Raw genomic sequence first — 19,159 nt, 5'->3', positions numbered from 1 at the left:
TTATCTTTCAAGCCGAGAAGGACCTGCGTGAGCGAAGCTGAAAGCAGCTCGCACAAGGATGGAGCTTGTCAGGGAGTGCATGAACATGAGGGAGGGGTGACCACTGAACCTTACAAAGCTATTCAAAGGACAAAAGATTGGAAGTTATTTATTAAGCTGGACTTTGTCTCGGGTTTTTGCAACCCGTCTCTGCCAAAATAATATATTTTTACCGGAGCTTCTGATGAGGTGATCTTTCGGGATCTGTTCGTGCAGGTGCGCGTCTGGCAGAGACAGTGCGTCTCTGTCAGGAAATGTGGCAATCAAGGCATTCCTCACACTGACCGAGCATACCTTACAACAGCTCCATGAATGTAGGTGAAACCTGAGACCTGCTCAGATGTCCAAAAAAAAAAAGGAAAATGTCAAAAGTCTCTGTGCTGAACATTTATGCAAAAATATTCCTAAAATTGCCTGAAACAATTGATTATGTAAGCTTTTTTTTTTAATCCTGGCCATCTGGTTAATGTATTCACTCTCCTTTTTGATCTTAGGGGAAATAGGTCTTTAGCTGCCAAAAGATCCATTATGTTCACTGGTAAGTTACTATATCTGTGTTCTGAGCAAACAGTGAGGGGTTTTCGGAGCTTTTTTGCTGAAAAAAACGCTTCCTCCTGTGAGGAAAATGGCTCTGAAGAGAACAATAAGAATGAAACAAAGCAGCATACTTGTGAGGGATCAGTTTAAAGATGGTACAAAACTTAAAAACCCTAAACAGAACTGTAAAGATAATTCTCTGTGGATTGATCACTTCCAGGACAGTAAACTGATCCTTTTTTTTTTTAATATTAGAGACCAGAGCAGTCACTTTGAAGTCTTAACTTGTTCCCATTGTTTTCCTCTGGCTCTCTGGAAGAGCTTTCTTTTTGCTCTACATTCCCTTACCTCACTGAATCTGTCAGTGCCTTCATGCTAAGTCGTTGGCCATGACCGGCTGCGGCTCATATACTCCATTGACTTTGTCCATCATCTCTGCACGCACTGGTAATTCAAACAAAAAGCAAATTCTGCTTTCCCCAAGCCGTTTACACACCCCACACTCTTTTTCTTTCCTTTACACACACACAGCAAACTGCTCATGTTCATTACTATGAGCCAGGTCACTGAGATCATGCAGGAGATAGGTAATAGGTGAAGAAAAGTCTAGCCCCAGGGGACACTGAACGTCCAGTATGGATTAGTGAATGACAGAATCTCTCCACAAGCTGCAGGAGAAGGTGTCCCTCTCTTTTTGTACCCCAGGGTTTACAGCTAATCTGGTAATCCTATCCTGACAATCCTGACATGTGCAATGCAACACATTGCCTTTCGATCCTGTTGACAAAGTTCACAGAAATTGTAGGTAACTTTCACCCCTATTGTCCTGTAACATTAGATGAAAAATGGACCATCAGGATTTCTGGAATGCGGTGTTGTTTTGGAGAAGCCTGCAGCAATATTTCAATACTTATAGGTGTCTTTGCCAGCTTATGGTTGTACATGAAAGCCTTGGTGCTGACGTACGGTCCCTGGGATCAAGTTCACAGTGTTATAACAAGTTTCAAACTTTTACGTTGCATCAACATGCCGAGGTGACCTACACAAAGCGACATTTCCAATGCAAACATAGTACATGTTAGGTTTTATGTGAGCGTGAGGCACTGAGAGAAGACCAAACAGTGTGGGTTTTATTGGATATAAACACGACTCCAAAGCACTCAAACATGATGATGGAATAAATAATGTAGGTAAACATGCTAGCAGAACGAAGTCTGACTCGGTTAAATGGAGGGAAAAAAGGAAAAAAAAGATCTACATGGTGGTAAAGTATAAATATCATGTCCTTTAAAGAAAAAAAACTGAGTGATCGATTAAAATCACAAGAGCAACATACGATGGAAAATTACCTCAAGCCATTTGTCTCTCTCCCAGGTGGTTCCCATTCCTGGTCTCCCCACAGATTTCATGCACACAAGTGAACATGGCACTGCAGGGGGATTACGGCCAGGATGTGGCAACGCAGGCCTCATCTGGAGTCCAACCCTCTGCGCTTTGGGCTGCTAGAGAGGGGCACTAGCATTAGCACCCTCATTCATCTAGCCTTTCCTCATAGTCTCATTTCTAAGCCGGAGCCCAGTTTCAGCTTTTGCTCTCAGACAAAAACATATGAGGCCATTTCCAGTCTTTCATTGCTTTTATTGATGTTTAACAGAGACAGAATGATCCCAGGGAGTAAAAAAAGAGAGAAAACAAGTCAAATAGAAACAAAACTGAACATCAGTGCAAAGGACCAAACAGAAATGAGGAATAGGGTGTGCTGTGTTCATCGTGTGTCTGTTTTTATCATCACCCTGCAGTTTGAGGTGAAGATGCTCCAAGAGAGATCTGCTTCTCATTAGAATACAGAAACGCATTTAAAGAGGGAGCGTAATGGCTGACTGGAGCCTTAACCCTGTCACTCTGACACTCCAAACCACCAAAAGCCTCCAAGAACCTCCCAGCCACACTCAACCTTGGCTTGTAAATACAAAACGGCTTTGCTGCCTCACGTCAGCCTCTCAGTACCAGGCACCCTATACATCAGAGTCTGAATCGTAGCCAATAGCCTCATGTCCATTCATCAGAACACACGATGGCAGGCCTTCCGTGTGAGAGTTACAGAGTTGCAAAGTGCAGGCTCGCCTGGGCCCTATCAATGCAAGCTGACCCGAGTAAAAATGCCTGTCAAGAGCCTAATTTGTGGGACTGTTTATATGTGGTAATCTATGGTTAAATCCCCAGAGAAAAACATCTCCAATGAACATTCAGATCACTCATTTGTAAAAAAAATGTGTTAAATTTCCCATTGTGGTAAAAGTTTCCTGTGAGTTTTAACATAGGTGAGAGGAAGACTAACACAAAGGATGAGGATAAAGTGAGCAAGGGATGAAAGACACATCCTGCAGAAGTTCATGAAAAGAGGAAGGCGGTGGTGTTTTTGTTATTATTTTTTCACCCGTGTTTTTTCCCTCCTTTTCAGGCCTTTGAATAGAGTGTTTTGGTCCTGTTCCTCCACAGCTGTTGTAATGGACTCTTTTCATACAGGCTGTGATATTGCTTTTGGAACTGAGAGATTTACATTTTTTTATTCACAGGATCTGAATTTGTCATTTTTAACAACATTATCTACATGCTGCAAGAAAAACGTGGTTTAAAAGGCTAGCCTGATTGGTGTGGCTTTTGGACCAGGGATTGTACTCAGATGTCAGAGTAAATACCTCAGTTCCATAATGATGGGGAACATACAATGGGCACTCTGTGATGGGAAGGTAAAGGGGGCAGCTGAAAGTCAAAGCATAAAAGTTAACGCCGGTAGTTCTTCATTACAGACCTTTCCTGCTGCCAATCTTAATAGAAGTGGTCTGAAGCGCTCCTCGCTTTTCTTCGTGTACAAGCACACATGGATTCAGTCTCTCACACGCAAGCAAAGTTCGACAAGCTGCATTTTTCTTTGTCAAGGAATAACCGATTGGATTTTAATGTAACCCTCGAAAGATTGAAAGGATGGATGATATAAATAATTTGCTTCGTATTTCTTCAGCGTTTTACCATATCTCTCTCTCCCACTCTGTTGTGAGTCATCATATTTAAAGGCTGGCCTGTTGTTAACCCTGTGACATCTGGTGCAAACACAAGCACCGATTTATGACCTAATCAAAACTCCCAAAAGTTAACAAAGAACAAACAGTCATATCTGGCTCACAGAGATTTACTCGGAGATTTAGAGTAGAAGAAAGTGTTTACTTTACACTGTAAATTCTTCATATTTACCTTTTAACTTTTTGAGAAACACATTTCTTGAAGTGTGCAGTTGAAATAAACACATTCAGAAGAACTTCTTTTGTGTACTACTTATTACTTAGGCGTGAGTCCTTCAGAGTCTGAAAAAGATTCTGTGAAACTCCAGCCAAAGGTCTCAGCCGGTGTCTTCACTGACGGTGCCACTTACAATGAAAATGAGAGAGAACCTTGTTACAGTTGGAAGAAGTTTACGTTCTAACATGCAGTTAACATTGTCAAAGCATATATTTTAACCCAATCCGTGATCCTTTCTTAAACCTAATCAAAAGATTCTTGTGCCTAAAGTAAATCAAAACAAAAACCTAAAAACAAGAGTAAAGAAAAAGTAGCTCTGCAGTTGTCCTTTGTACCGGGTGAAGTTTGTGTGGCTTGTTCTCACCTCCTGGAAACATTTGTGAGTTTTTATATGACATCTGGCTACAGCAGAGCACAAACCATGTATGTTTAAAAATGACACTAGATGAGTACCCAGTCATGGATTGCAAATAGAATTTTATGTAGCTTCTGGGTCTAAAAAGTAAAGCTAATGAAGAAGTGTCTTAAATCTACAGACTTTCTTTAGGCTGTAGAAATAAGTTGAATTGTAAAGAAGGCTACAGGAAAAAAAAAGAAAAAGAAACCTCGGCTCATTTGATTAGGTCTGGAAACAAGATGGAACATCTCACTAGAGTCTTCCTCTGCTTTAAACAAAAAAAAAAGGAACTTGCTCCTTTAATGCCTCTTAATTAATGTGTTATTTCCTCTGTTTTACATGTGTAAGTTTTTGCAAGGCAGCAAATGAAAATTCCAGGAACTCACGGATGAGAAAAGAAAACTTATAACATCAGACTGCACATGGTGGTTTTTACTCTTTTGCTTTTGTACAATTAAAAAATATATATATTCCATATACTCCACATAAAGAGGGCCTGGGAAATGTTGCGTCCACCAGATCTACCTTCAGGTCACAACATTAGATTGTTATTTATGACTGAATGAATATCTGCATTTGGACTTCCAGCACTGTTTTTCCGGAGACTTTTCAATCACTGGTATAAGATGGTGCCCACTTCCTGCCATTGAACCAGCCAAAAATGGCCTTCAATGCAGACAGGGTGGGAGAACTGATATGGACAATGGGAGAGCAGGATGGACACCAGATCACAGAGCATGGCACAGCCCTAACATACATAAACACTTCAGACTCCAGCACTATATAGTTTTGTGTCTGGGACGATGACGTCATCAGAAAAAGTCCTCAGAATCTTCTCATGGCATTGAGAGGTTGCTGTGTAGATTTGCTTACATGGAAGATTGCCATATTTTTTCATTATTAGGCCATAATGAGTTACATATGTTATGTGCTAAAACACGTTAGCTGATAAACTTCCACTGACCTGCATGACGTCTTTAGTAATTACCTCAACAGTTTTTTTTTCTATTTTGTCATTTTAGAACAAAAAAAGGATATGATCTGAAAATGTTCTTGCTATGAAGACAGGTGATTATGAGGCTGGACCCGACTAAGACAAACAAACACGCAGTGACCTTGTGAAACCTAAGCTGTGAAATATGCACACCATCCAGTCCCTACATGTGACAGGCTGTGGTCTGCACATCTGAGTGCAAGGCCATTTCCTTAAGTGTGCCTCCCCCCCCCCCCCCCCCCCCTCCATCCCCCCTCCCCCCATCTCATTTCCTCCATACCCAAACAAAAGCTGTTTCTCTGGGAAAAGGCCTCAGCCACTCATGCGTCTTCGCAGACCTCGCTCCTGCATGGAAGCGGACCCTTAACTCACCAGAGCGCTTGTTTACAAACTGCACCGTAGCTTCACCCAGATGGCATGCAAGACGACTGATTTGTTCAAAACAACATTCAGTCAGGTCACCCAAACACACGAGTCGAAGCTTTACACAAAAACGCCAGAACGAGACAAAGCGCAAGCTTCACCACATGAGCAGCGTAAATGGGAGTGGGCTTACCAGTAAAAGGGAAATAGGATTACTTCATAAAGTCAGTTTTCATCTGCTGTCTGATTTTTCTCTGATAAATATACTGCAACCTATTTTTTACATTAAAAAAACAGCTGAAATTACAAACTATATAAACACATTTGCTGAATTTTAAGAATTTTCTACTTGGCCAATGATATTTTACATCATACAGATGTTTTTACGATATCCTGGCTATATCTCATATACCAAACACAAGACAAGCTGTAGACATTCTAGGTCTTAATGACAATATTTACCATCTAGGAAGTCTAACAGGAAAATAAAATGTTCTACTCAGTTATAAATTCAGAATAGAAGCAGCTTTAATTTGCCATTAACTAAACAAACACTGTTAGTAGCTTTTGCGCAGGTGGATCTCTACTGTCAGTCTAAACTCTTTGCTATCGTGTTTCTCAAGGACCTCGAGCCTCAGCTGGAAATCCTTTTCCTAATCAAAGGAGTCCAAGGGAGTAAAAGAAGAGTGCCTCTTTTCCCTGGAAGGTTTGCAGTCATGCACGCAAGCCCTTTTGCATAGCGTTGCGGGGCTCGGAAGAAACATGAGCTGGATCCCAGAAAATCTGAGCACCTGGGTGCCACAGTTGTGCAGGATGTAGTAAATCATGTCCACCATTATCTGCCTGTTTAATGCCTTTTTATCTGTAGTGAAACACACTGGCAGTGTGTACAGTGTGACTTTTAGTCTCTTTTAATGCCATCTTCACTAAACCCTTACTCAGAACTCCCAGAGGTTAAAGACCTAATGGCTTTCTTGTTCTGTATAAGTAGTAAACAGATTCAGTGGGGGGAAATATTCCACATAACCAGACAGTATTTAAAAAATCTCTTATGAGCCCTTACTGTGAAAGCTCCCGTGGTATTTGATTCTTTTAAGTAGTGTAAGCGCCTGATCCATCCAGTTTTTCATGATTGCAAGAACACTGAATGAGTAACTGAGGATTTAATAAAAAACGTTTACAACTAGGTTTAATATGTGTTTACAGGGCAACACAAATGCTCTCAGGCACTCAGGCTCTACCTGAAAAATAATAAAGCTCTTCCTCTGTGAATTAATCCTGCCCTTTCATGTTGGTTTCCCTTCCTCCCATACCAGTTATGCAGGTTTTCCCTGCATAACAGACGTGTTTGTGATTCTTTACTTTTCCTGCAACCCAAAGTTATACCGCTGATGTCCACAGCAATAGCAGTGACTTCAAACGTCATGCCATGCCAGCTCTGTTACATCTGCTGTGCAGCTCCTAACTGTTAAAACCTCCACAGCAGCATCTTTGGCAGCAGCGCTGAATAAGCTAGTGAGCATACACAGTCAAGGCTTTCCAAGCTGCCAAGAAAAGAAATATTTAGATTAGATTAAGTCTAATCAGAAGCAAAACTTTTCACAATTACCAGCAAAAACTAGACAAAGAAAATTCCTTTTTCTGAGGCAAAGTGTCAGCTATGAATGATGGCTTACTAATGTGTGCAAGCTGCTCAGGCTAGTGTGAAGCCTAACAAGCTGTTTGTCTATGCCCATCTAGCTCTGCCACACTAAGGTGCTCTCAGTTAGCAATCGAGGTCATCAATCAGCCAGCTGCCACTGGAGGATTAATTCTCATGCCTCTTATTTCCATATATCTGTTACTGAGAATGGGTAGCACTTTTATGTGGATTCACTGAAAGTAAGTTGGAGATTTAGCCTATTTTAAACTTAAAAAATCCAAGTATTTCTTCTGCTTCAAGACAATGTGAGTTTTTTCCCATTTGGGCCAATCCTGAGAGAGACAGAGCCCATGTTTGTCTGCGTTTCTGCATGTGTGGTCTATTGTGCAGCAACTGTAGATGTTTGAGCGTGTGTGCTTCTTTCTTTGTCTTTGGGGTTTTTCAGTATGGTGTGCCACTCCTGAAGTCTTCAAGCCACATGAAACAGATGTGGCTGAGTGATCCTCTCACTCTGTTACTGGTCTCCAGCACTGTTTTCCTTTGCATTAGCTTTCTGCAAAGAAACAGTTGCTGGAGGTAAAGCCCACTCATGGAAGTTGCCCTGTAAAAAAGAAAAGAAAAATTAGAGCCAGCACAAGGCATCAAAGGCAGACATGAGCTGGCATACATCTGGGACCAAAGGCTGTCCTAAGTCTCTCTATCCCAGCCACTGTGAGGAGGAGGTGGGTAACCAGCAACTGCTGCATATTAACGCATAGCAGCATGCCACTTGAATGAGACATACAGTATAGCCTAAGCACTGTCAGCTATGTTTCATTCTGTGGTCTGTCTTTTTTTTCTAGTTTATTGAGCCTGACTTCATCTTTAATGACTGGCAGACATTTGTCAAAGCAGTTCTTAGATTTTTGGAAAACTGCGGAGCATTTTAGTGTTTATGAGACGTTTTATGTCATCTCTGTGGCTCTTCTGTTTCTTAAACTTCACTCTAGTGTGCTGCTCTTGACTGTGCTTCTTACTGAGCTTGTCATAGCATTCCCTCCCTTTGTACATTTGTTGTAACAGACAGGGATCATGTGTTTTGCTGGGGGGTATGTTTTTACAGCGATACATCCAGCTACTCGATCCCAGGCTGTTTTGTTGCAGCATTGTGTGCTCTGCTGTGCTTACGTGAGTCCGGTGGTTGAGTGATCCTCTCAATCTACAGTTGCACAATTACCAGGAGTGGGTTTTCGTGGTTGATCACATGTTGCAGTGGGGCTTCAAAACACATAGTTACACACAGATGAAACCATCGTTAGATTGTAGTTTAGCCTGCGGTCATGTAAATTATGGGCATTAAAAGAAGCAAACATAATTACATATCAATCTTATCTATATGGGTATTAATAGAAAAAGGTGAGTTGCAGTGCCATCGTGTGGACAATGGAAAGTCTTGCAGTTGTATTACTATTTCTCTAAAGTAAAAACAAATACTTACATACAAATTAAAGATATATAGCAGTATTAAAATATTGATTAAAAAAAGAATAGATAGATGTAAATAAATAGCTTAATAAATGTTATTGGGAATATATTTGGTGCTTGTGCCCAATCTGGAACCAGATCCACACGTTTCCACCAACAATTCGAGAAGTTTTGTAACAGCAGCTATGGAGTCACAACTAAAGATGTAAAAATTTAAAAAAGTTATAATGAAAATATAAAATTAATTTATTTATTAATATTAACCTTTTTCCCTTTAAAGTTGGACTGGAAATCATATGTGCTTGAGAAGTAAGAGGTGTTGAAACCTTTTACCTAGACATACATACGATATGTTTTCACTAAATAATTCATTCTATTTTCCGCTGACATCACTGATAAATAATAACAAGCAACTCGATCACTCTAAAAACTGTGATTTTAAAACAAGAAGCAGTTCATGGTTCACTGTATGAGGCACTGAGCTTAGTCTGAAGAATTCATTTAAAAAGCAACAGCTTGATTTTCTTTTTTAAATCTTCCTTTATTCGCTGAGACTTCTATGGCACTTTACTGGATGCACAGAGTGAAAAGAGCCAGATGTGCCCTCTAGTGGATTCATTTTGAACAATATGACATCAACCAGGACCCCGATATGACGATTTATAAACTTTTCATAGTTCAAAGCCTCGGTTGCAGATGTCATATTGGAAACTGTTCAGTTTTACACAAAACAGATGATGTCAGAAGTGGGATTCGAACCCACGCCTCCAGGGGAGACTGCGACCTGAACGCAGCGCCTTAGACCGCTCGGCCATCCTGACTTGTGCTGTCGATCCTTCAAAAACTGTTTTGTTGGATCATGTTTAGGTAATACTTCATATAAAGCGTTTGCTGAATATATTTAATATGAATTACAAATATTTGAATAACACAAATAATTATCCATTCTCCACTTTTCCTATTGAGTACTTCTGACTTACCACTAGATGGCGACATTATTTGATTCTCTTGGACCCAACACATTGATTTGATGCAGTTTATGGTTTAATCACAAACTGTAAAAATCAACAGTGAGTAATGGGCATCCAGATGGTGAGTCATGATTTGTTGCTACTGACAGAACAGAATCATTGTGAAGCATGCATACTGCAACCTTTCACGGATTAATGTCACTGGCTTAATCACTGCAATGACCAGAAGTAAACACAAGTCCAGGATTTACTGGGAGACTTTTGGCACCACCTCAGCACTGCTGCCTGGCAGCGAAACAAATGGGTTTGCTGCATCAGCCTTTAGGAAAAGATCCATGGGGATGTCCTGGAGCAATATTACACTGGCTCTGAAACTTTAAACCCTAAAATTCCTTTTTAAGGAGTCATACTGAGAAACACAGAGTTAGTAACAGTGCAAGATTCTGGTATGTATGCAGTTTCTTCACAAGTACATGTTGCCATTTGCCATTTTTAATCTATATTTTCACATTTTGTGCCTTTGTAAAGTGATGCATTTTTTAAAAGGCACATCTCTGCTCTCTCTCTACATTAGTCAGTGTGTGCGTGCCAGCGCGCTCGCCCAGCCCCTTCCTGATCCTCCCTCAGTACTTTTTTTTTTATCTGGATAATAAGTCACTTATTATATGTTTGTCAAGCAAATAGATTTTTTCAAATTCAAAGCCCCTGAAGGCAACACCATGAAGAGATGTTCACTGAACTGTGGCAGTGTCTAGCAGGGAAACACTGCCCTGTGTTCTCTGTCGAGTGGATGACACACAAACCTCCCGCATATTTGTTTGATGTTATAGCACAAGCATGAAAAAGTTCTCTATGGTTAATGTCTCCCTCTATCTCTAACATGTTGCACACTTCTGTGTGACAGTAGAAAACTTGTTAATACATTATTTTTGACCCTGTGTTGAACCCCAAATAAACTAATAAATGACAAATAATTAGCTCATCTTTTCTATTGAACCTTCTCTGTATTAATTACAAATAAACTAATAAATGACAAATAATTAGCTCATCTTTTCTATTGAACCTTCTCTGTATTAATTATTACACAGCATATATATATATATATATATATATATATATATATATATATATATATATATATATATATATATATAAACAAACAAAAAAAACACCCAGCACGCCTTCAAGCTCGGGTCCTCTACCAGAGGCCTCTACCAGAGGCCTGGGAGCTTGAGGGTCCTGCGCAGTATCTTAGCTGTTCCCAGGACTGCGCTCTTCTGGACAAAGATCTCCGATGTTGTTCCCGGGATCTGCTGGAGCCACTCGCCTAGCTTGGGAGTCACCGCACCTAGTGCTCCGATTACCACGGGGACCACCGTTACCTTCACCCTCCACATCCTCTCGAGCTCTTCTCTGAGCCCTTGGTGTGTGTGTGTGTGTATATATATATATATATATATATATATATATATATATATATATATATATATATATATATATATATATATATATATATATATATATATATATATATATATATATATAATTCTTTGCCCGTGTATTCCTCCTCCTCCTCAGCATTTATAGTAGCTTATGAAGCTGTGCCAAGCCAACTGGCATTGCAGTGAGTAAAATTTATGTACTGGAAGTGTACAGAATAAAATTATCTCTCTACTTTACTAATTATTTAATGTCAGCTTAAATTTTACAGCAAAGCTTGATAATAATTCGGAACATTTGCTCACAGGTTGATGTTGTCTTCAGTCATCAGAGTTGTCTCTGTCTGTTGTTTTTGTTCACTGTTGTCGTTCCCCTCCTCCGTTGCCCTCTTTGTTTCCTTCCCTGTCACCATGAGGACTGAGCTGATTGATTAGATGCCACCAAAGTCCAAATCAGCAGAAACAAAATATGACAGCAGATGTTAACCAGGCTGAGGGGAAGGAATAGGGAACACAATAAACCTTAACTACTTTACAGTTTTTCTCAGTCGCTTTGGTGCGTTCCTCAGAACACCATTAACATTTGCACAGCAGTTAGTGCATTTCCCAAAACAATTAGTGCAAACTGCAAAACCTAGTGGATAGCCTGCAAAAGCACGTCACATGCACAGAATTGATTATCCATACCTCAAAAGCAAGTATCCATGTCAATGAAACTGTCAGTGCCATCAAAATGAAAAGTCTTGACACCATCTTTATGAACAAGATAGTCAAATGGCATTGTCATGTTTCCACTATGACAGTTTATAATTTCAGTGTTTCCCATTGCAAAAACAATTGGTGACACCTGAAAATGCTGACGACAGCACTATGGCCTACCTGTACAGCCATCTGAAATGTGCAGTAAAGTCACTGTAGATGTTATGGGAGTCTTGGGAGTAACTGAGACACTGAATACGTACGTTTCACATTTCCATTGTGTAGAAGTGTTTGTAATCCTACAGAATTGTGCAAAAGACAAATATGCTACAGTCACTTGTGCACTGTAGAATACATGTAAACATAAAATCACCCATTTGGTAGAGCTGTGCACTAATGTGAACAATAAACAGCACATGTAACAGTACAGTAAATCATTCTGGCACATCCAGACGTTCCTGTCTGTCTGGCCACATATTTTCATCTACATCACAACAGATGTTATCCCTCGCAATGCAGCGAGGAAAGTATCTCCTGGAGTGGCGAATCCATCCTCTGCAGGACCCTGCTGTGATGTCGTCACATGCTGCATCCATGGCTGCTAAGCAGGGCCATTTGCTCATGTGGATGCCGGTCATAAACTTTCCACCTCCAGGCAGAGGAAAAACTCCTCTATTGGATTAAGGAATGGGGAATATGGAGGGAGATATTCAACCAGAATTCTGTCATGTGCTGCAAACCACTCTCTGACCTGATGGGAGTGGTGAAAACGGACATTATCCCAGACAACAACATACTTGCTGAGTTGGCCTCCACCTCTCTCATTCTCAGGGACTAGGTCCCTGTAAAGAGTGTCTAAAAATGTCAGGAGATGTTGGGTATTGTATGGACCAAGAAGGGGGATATGGGTGAGGACGCCGTTGTCTGAGATGGCACAGTACAGTACAGTGTATTACTGTTTGCATACCTGTTTTCCCTACGGAATGTTTGAATGATTGAACTGACAGTAGTTCTTCCAATATTGGGTTGCACCCTTCGACCAGCCTCCTCCATGGTGAGGCCGTGATTGACAACATGGTCCACAATTGTAGCCCTTATTTCATTAGGAATCCGCCTATATCTGCCTCTTCTCCCTCTTCCCCTTCCCCTTCCTCCCCGCATCCTCACCCCTCTTCCACGGTGCTGACCTTCCATTTTGTGTCACAGAAGTGTAGAAATGTTACACACTAGCTCCTGCGCAGTTTATATATGCTTGCCAATTGGGGATTCACAGGATTCATCCATAATTGACAGTGAACAACCTCATGAGTGACAGCTGTAATTCACCTGAGATCAATTGTTCAATTTCGGAGACATTTCCAGGAAAAATGATACAGAAAGGTATAGGATTTGCTTGACAGATGGCCAATATTTGGCATGTGATAACTAGTTCAACAATTTTGTGTGTGATGACTCAAGCAATGGATGTATGACTATTAGTTTTATTGGGAACGACTATTCAGCATCCATAGGTATGATTACTTTTGACTGACATGACATAAGCAAATGGAAATGTCAGAAAGCAGCAGGGAAATGTATGGAAGCAACTGATTCATGTCCAAAATCATTTGCAGCTTGTTCAGAGAGAGGAGAAATTGCTACTATGATGTGCACAAATGACTGAGTGTTGTGGAGGTTGAACTAATAGTTATGAGAATTTCAATTCTGATCTGAGAAACGCACCAAAGCGACTGAGAAAAACTGTAACTCATTCACATTTACTGTGCTGTTTGCTGCAAACTCATTATAGAAGCTGACAAATGATGATGGAGGTAAAGTTCTGGAAAATAAGAAAAAGAAAGGGGGGGGGGGATACTAAGGCATATTTTCTTCACAGTAAAAATAGAAGCTTTGACAAAAACAGGAATTTTAGTTTGATTTTTGTTTTTTTGTAATTTTATTGTGTGTAAGAAAAATATTTAGCAAATGCATTTTCATAATGCCCGGGTTTGCATGAGTGTTATGAACAGATGAGAATAAGGAGATGTAAATATGAGGTTTGTGTCTGTGTCCTTTAAACAGATGGTGTCCAGACTGAGACAGATGAGAAGCTAAATCCAGAAGAACCAATAAGAAAAGGAGGAGATGATACAAGACCAGTTAGACTTTATGGTCACAGCTGCTTGAATTGAATAATGTGGTGTTGACTCAGGTTCTATATGTACATGTGTGTATAGATAGATAGATAGATAGATAGATAGATAGATAGATAGATAGATAGATAGATAGATAGTCATTAGATCTGAGCAACTGTTTGAGCATCTCCAGAATCTGCTGACATTAAGCCAAACTGTGCAGTCAAAGAAGACAAATGAAGGTCAACGAGTAAAAAAGAATAGAAAAACTAGCACAGAAACAGAGCATTTGCATATATAGTATATATCTGCAAAAGGCAGCCTGATGTAACCCTGCAAGACATCTGTGAGAAAAGCATTTTTTGGGCTGCAATATCAAGAAGCAAGTCATTACAAGGCTATGTATGGTTTTATCTTAGATTGATTAAATCGTATTTACACTGATAATTACAGTAGCTGTTCATAAAATGGTCTTTTATTCTGGCTGCTGCATGCCTTCTTTACTGTGAATGTTCTTACTATTCATTATCAATAAAAATTATCCATGTACTGGTTTTTCATGATGATGGCAAAAGAGATTGCGTGATTTTGCCAGCGGGCCAGACTGGCCAGCATTTATATTTTATAGGATATCACAGCATAAATAAAAACTTGCTGAAAGATTACAGCTACAGCCAGATACAGGCAGAGCTGATCATCACTGCTCCAGCAATGATGGTAAATTAATTCATTCAGATGTTTAAAGTGCTCACAGTCCTGCAAAAAAAAGAAAAAGAAAAAGTCAATGATACATAGGCATTAGATCTAAGCGGTGTAAAGAAATGCAAAGGATGCCATCATGTCTGTCAAGTCCTCTTTGAAAAGGCCACATGTTTGCCAACACTGCAACTTTGGGAAGCCATTGTCATAACGTGCACCTCTTTCTTTCCTGTGATGAGCATCATATCCACGCCGTTTTCAAATCGACAACACATAAATGGTCATGCAGCGGCTTCGAGAGAACGGTAATGATGTTAGCCATATGCCAAGGCCATCTCAATAACTTCACACGATCCAGTCGAGCATTTACTGTGCCATTTCTGACAGCGTCTGAGGAAACATTTTCCACTACCACAGAGGTGGAGGCTCAGTGGTGATTTACTCTCAGTGATTATGTTAGTAATGATTAGCGTTGACATTTCCAGAAATGAGCAGATCAAAATGTCATAGCCGCAGCTTTGCAACTAGCACACTGGACCAGACGAGGTATAAAAAACAAAAACGAATCCTCAATATAAAAATAGATATTAATGCATGGTATGCATAGCTTGCATGAAATTAGATTTTCATATGTATAAGTAAAAACGCTTCCCCTCCTGAGTCCAAAGCAAGAGTTGTGCACACTGGTTTGCAGATCCACAGCTTTCTACCAGCAATCTTGTCACATTCTAATTCTCCAGTTTCACAAATATGACTCAGTCTTGCATCAGGTCAAGGCTATTACAGCAGATATTCCACCGGCTTTTTGATTTCCTTCTGTGTAGACCCAGGTGCTCACTTGACCTTCTGCTAATAAGAGCCAGGGGAATGTGACGTCACTAGCAGAAGTTTTCGTCACGTGGACCTTCAATGTAGTGGACTGGATTTTAACCTTTCAAATGAACCGTCTGCAAAAACAAATCTCATAAAACAGGGCGGGGACTCAGGCAGGTTTTATTTTTACCTGCTGATTAATAAAAGCGAAAGAAGACAGCGTCATCCGTCTTGCTTGTCGTCTCTGAGCTCCGTGTAGTAAGACGAGAGTGTCTAATCCTGCGCACAGACAGGCGAGGAAGCATAGGGGAGGTGGGGGGTGAAGAAGACCAAAAAATGCTGCTGCTGAATGGAGCCATACAATAGTGACAGTGTGGTGGAAGGGAAAGACGAGGTGGGCTGATTTTTACTCCACTTCAAGTCCAGTTTTCAGCTATTTTTCTCCACTCGGGTAAATCAAGAGTCAGAGACCATGAAGGCTGCTGGCGAGATAACTTTACCTGCAGCTTAAATATTTGATATTGCTGAATGAGATGAAACCTTCTCCTCGAATGCACAAGGTAAGTTCAGCCTTGTTTTTTGTTTCCACGGTCGTTACTCCAAGGTCTTCTGCGCGTTTTTCGTTTTTTTCTTTTGTTTTTTTGTTTGGTTCGTCGAAATCTGCAAGAAAGTTGAAACATTACCAGATAAAAACACAAACAATCCGATGTTCCTCTTGCACACTCTTCTACATATAGATATTATCTTCAGGAAATATATCATAAATGTGTGCTATTCTTATTATACCAGTTGTTTTTTGCAAAACAAACAAGGGCTGCTTCGCTTTGTTTTCTTGTCTTGATGTTTCAGTACCTCGGACAGCGTCGCTATAGTGGTAATACTACAGATTCTCCACTGAAGGGCAGCAGGAGTCTCTCATATCCCTGCATTTGTTCCTAATTGCCATTTAATGAGGAAAAGCCAGAAGAAAATAAAATGTTTTCATATTTGCATCCATGATTTGTGCATGTTTTATAGAATTACAGTATTGCCTCAGTTTCATTTGCCTAGTAGTATTTTTTTTTATTCTATTTTTAACAGAGGTTTTGATATGATGCTCAGCGGTGATCATCAGGAGTCTGATCTCCCCTGGGGACACACGGACACCCTTCTGGACTCCCTCGGTGCGCAGTGTGGGTCCATGCCGGTCGGAACCCACGATGGAGAGGCCAAAGTGCGTTCCAAGGAGGAGAAGAGGCGCAAGAGGCGCGCCACAGCCAAATATCGATCTGCGCATGCCACCAGGGAACGGGTCCGTGTTGTAGCCTTCAATGTGGCCTTTGCAGAACTAAGGAAACTGCTCCCAACGCTCCCGCCAGACAAAAAGTTGTCCAAGATTGAAATCTTGCGACTCGCGATTTGTTACATCTCATATCTCGACCACGTGCTGGACATTTAGGACAAGTGTGGCAGTGCGTATCCAGCCACTAAAGAACAAGGGATATGGGGAATCCCTGGTCTGTATCCTAATGGAATACCACGCTGACATTATTATTGCATGATGATGTTTCATTATGAGGATGAGCTGCAGCACTGGAGACTTAACATCCGTAGAAGCACCCGAAGAATGGAAAATATTTTGGGACCTTCTCTATATCACATATTGCATTTTGTTTATTAATCACTAACTTATGGAAACATTATCATGCTTGGGGTTGGTTCTTATTCCACCAAGTATTAAAGAAACTTATATAATATAATATGTAACTGTAAAACACTCGTGTGCTCTGTGTTCCTTCTTCTAATGGCAGCTGGAATTTCATTTCAAATCAAATTTGCTTAAAATAAACAGTAAAAAGGCTCATCTTGTTTTTTCAAATTCATCTTGTAATATTTTTGAATCCGGAAGAGTTAAGAAACAATAAAGTTTCACCAAAATGCTGAGAAATAAATGTGAGTTTATATTTTCTTTTAGAGGGTTGTTTGTTGTGTTTGTAAAGAAGTTGACACCTCTGTCTTAGTCATGGGTAAACGAACACACAGGTCTAATTTCTGGGCATTCAAAAACAGATTTCCGAACATTTCAAGGTTCTGACATTCTGCCCAAATACCGGATGACATCAGGATGTAGCTTTCAGCTCACTCGCCCCTGTGGTTTTCCTCTCCATTAGTCTGAGGCTGCCTGCGCTCCTCCTGTCGTCCATTTATGCGAATCTGTAATGTGGCCCATGGGGCTCGAGGTATTGTTCATGTCCACTCCAGCAGCAAGAGCGAGAGTCCTTTGTGCATGCAGCACATTACACGCACTGGTCTACACACTGAACACAATGCTTCTGAGAATACAGGGAACACGGGGCTCAGCTTAATGTCAGATTTCGGGGCAAATAGGGCAAAGAAGCATAAAGCTTGTGTGTGTTTAGAGATGTTGGTTAAATGGTGAAACAAGGGCTTATTGATCACACACATAATTTTGATACAATATATTTAATGTAATTATAAGTTTAATGCAATTCTTCCTGCACATGTATTCGAATTTGAGTTTGTAAATTTCAGAATTCATTCCAGTTTATTTTTCCTTGAAAGGAGCAACGTCGCCCTCTGCTGGCGTTGTAGAGAACTACATATACGGTAAGCGGTTTCTTCGTGGTGTGATGTCAGTTTTTAAAATATGGTTATCGAGCAGGCCCAAATAAATCTTTTGTTATCATATTATATAGATCATATTTGACATCATAGTTGTCATACGGGTTTTGAGTATCTTGAGCTATTGAGAAATGTTTGTTTAATAAGATATCTCAAGAGGTTCTGCAACATCTGGAGATTCCTCAATAGCATATGCTTTAATTACCGTGTAATCCATGCAGAAAAAGTCTCGCCATAAGGGAAATTCAGCCTGTCGAAGATGTGATGCATTTAAAAACCCAAGAGAGAAACAACTAAATGTATCTCCTGTCAACTGCTGTGTTCAAGGTCAGGAGTTAAGTAAAAACTAGCACCATTGTATTTTATTGATTACTGCTATTGTTGTGCAGGGGATCAAGAAAATCTCACTTTTTTTTCAGATTGCAAAGTTGGTTCTTTTAATAACAGTGAAAAGTGGCACGTTCCATTCTACATTTAGTCTCTGTCACTTACCTGTGATGGAATTTCCTCTGGCAATTTATCCACTACAGAGCCCACAGACAGTTTCTGTCTGCAGAGATCAGAGGTGAGGCGCCAGGGCCCTGGAAGTGTCAGCTATGACACCAGAACCTCGAACTATTATAGAAATTGCATCCCTGGTATGACACTAATGAGATGGCACAATCAGGTGCAGGTGTTAAGCCCCTATTAACCCTACCTTTAAGCCTTCTTTCTTCTATAATTAATATCATGTGTTAAGCTGATGTGTTGCAAAAGCAAGTCCATACAAGTTAATTAAAGATAAGGACAAAGTATGAGATGAATTAACAAAGGTCTCACCATGATCATAGTTAAACAGATCCAACCCTTATCTTCAGAGTAATGGCCATCCTTACGGGTTGCTCATCATAGGTAAAATAACTGAAATGGTTCTGGGTGGATATTTCTGGATATTTCTTTAATTCTGTTATGCTATTAAAGACACCCTTAACAGACAGAAAATGTAGTCCTATTCTTAGTAATCTGTCAGTTTCCCCATCAAAATCTTCAGTCTTCAATTTACAACGTTTTCACAGAGACGTGTAGTATA

The 19,159-nt window shown here is 40.3% G+C and overlaps 1 protein-coding gene and 1 non-coding gene across 2 annotated transcripts; one reads left to right on the top strand and one right to left on the bottom strand.

Annotated features, from left to right (window-relative positions):
• Positions 1-9,471: 9,471 nt before the first annotated feature.
• Positions 9,472-9,554, bottom strand: trnal-cag (transfer RNA leucine (anticodon CAG)). Its single transcript has one exon. It is a non-coding gene; the product is annotated as a tRNA-Leu (tRNA).
• A 6,234-nt stretch (positions 9,555-15,788) lies between these two features.
• On the top strand, positions 15,789-17,244 carry LOC113008321 (helix-loop-helix protein 1-like). Its single transcript, XM_026145667.1, has 2 exons — positions 15,789-16,028; positions 16,549-17,244. Exon 2 carries the CDS (start codon positions 16,559-16,561, stop codon positions 16,904-16,906), a length of 348 nt encoding a protein of 115 aa, XP_026001452.1. The 5' UTR covers positions 15,789-16,028; positions 16,549-16,558; the 3' UTR covers positions 16,907-17,244.
• Positions 17,245-19,159: the final 1,915 nt, after the last annotated feature.

This window comes from Astatotilapia calliptera, chromosome 16 (assembly GCF_900246225.1).
Source record: "Astatotilapia calliptera chromosome 16, fAstCal1.2, whole genome shotgun sequence".
Taxonomy (NCBI): domain Eukaryota; kingdom Metazoa; phylum Chordata; class Actinopteri; order Cichliformes; family Cichlidae; genus Astatotilapia; species Astatotilapia calliptera.
This window is presented reverse-complemented; position numbering and strand designations above follow the sequence as displayed.

Coding starts and splice junctions, on each gene's coding strand:
- LOC113008321 (XM_026145667.1), top strand. CDS start 16,559: ATGATGCTCAGCGGTGATCATCAGGAGTCTGATCTCCCCTGGGGACAC.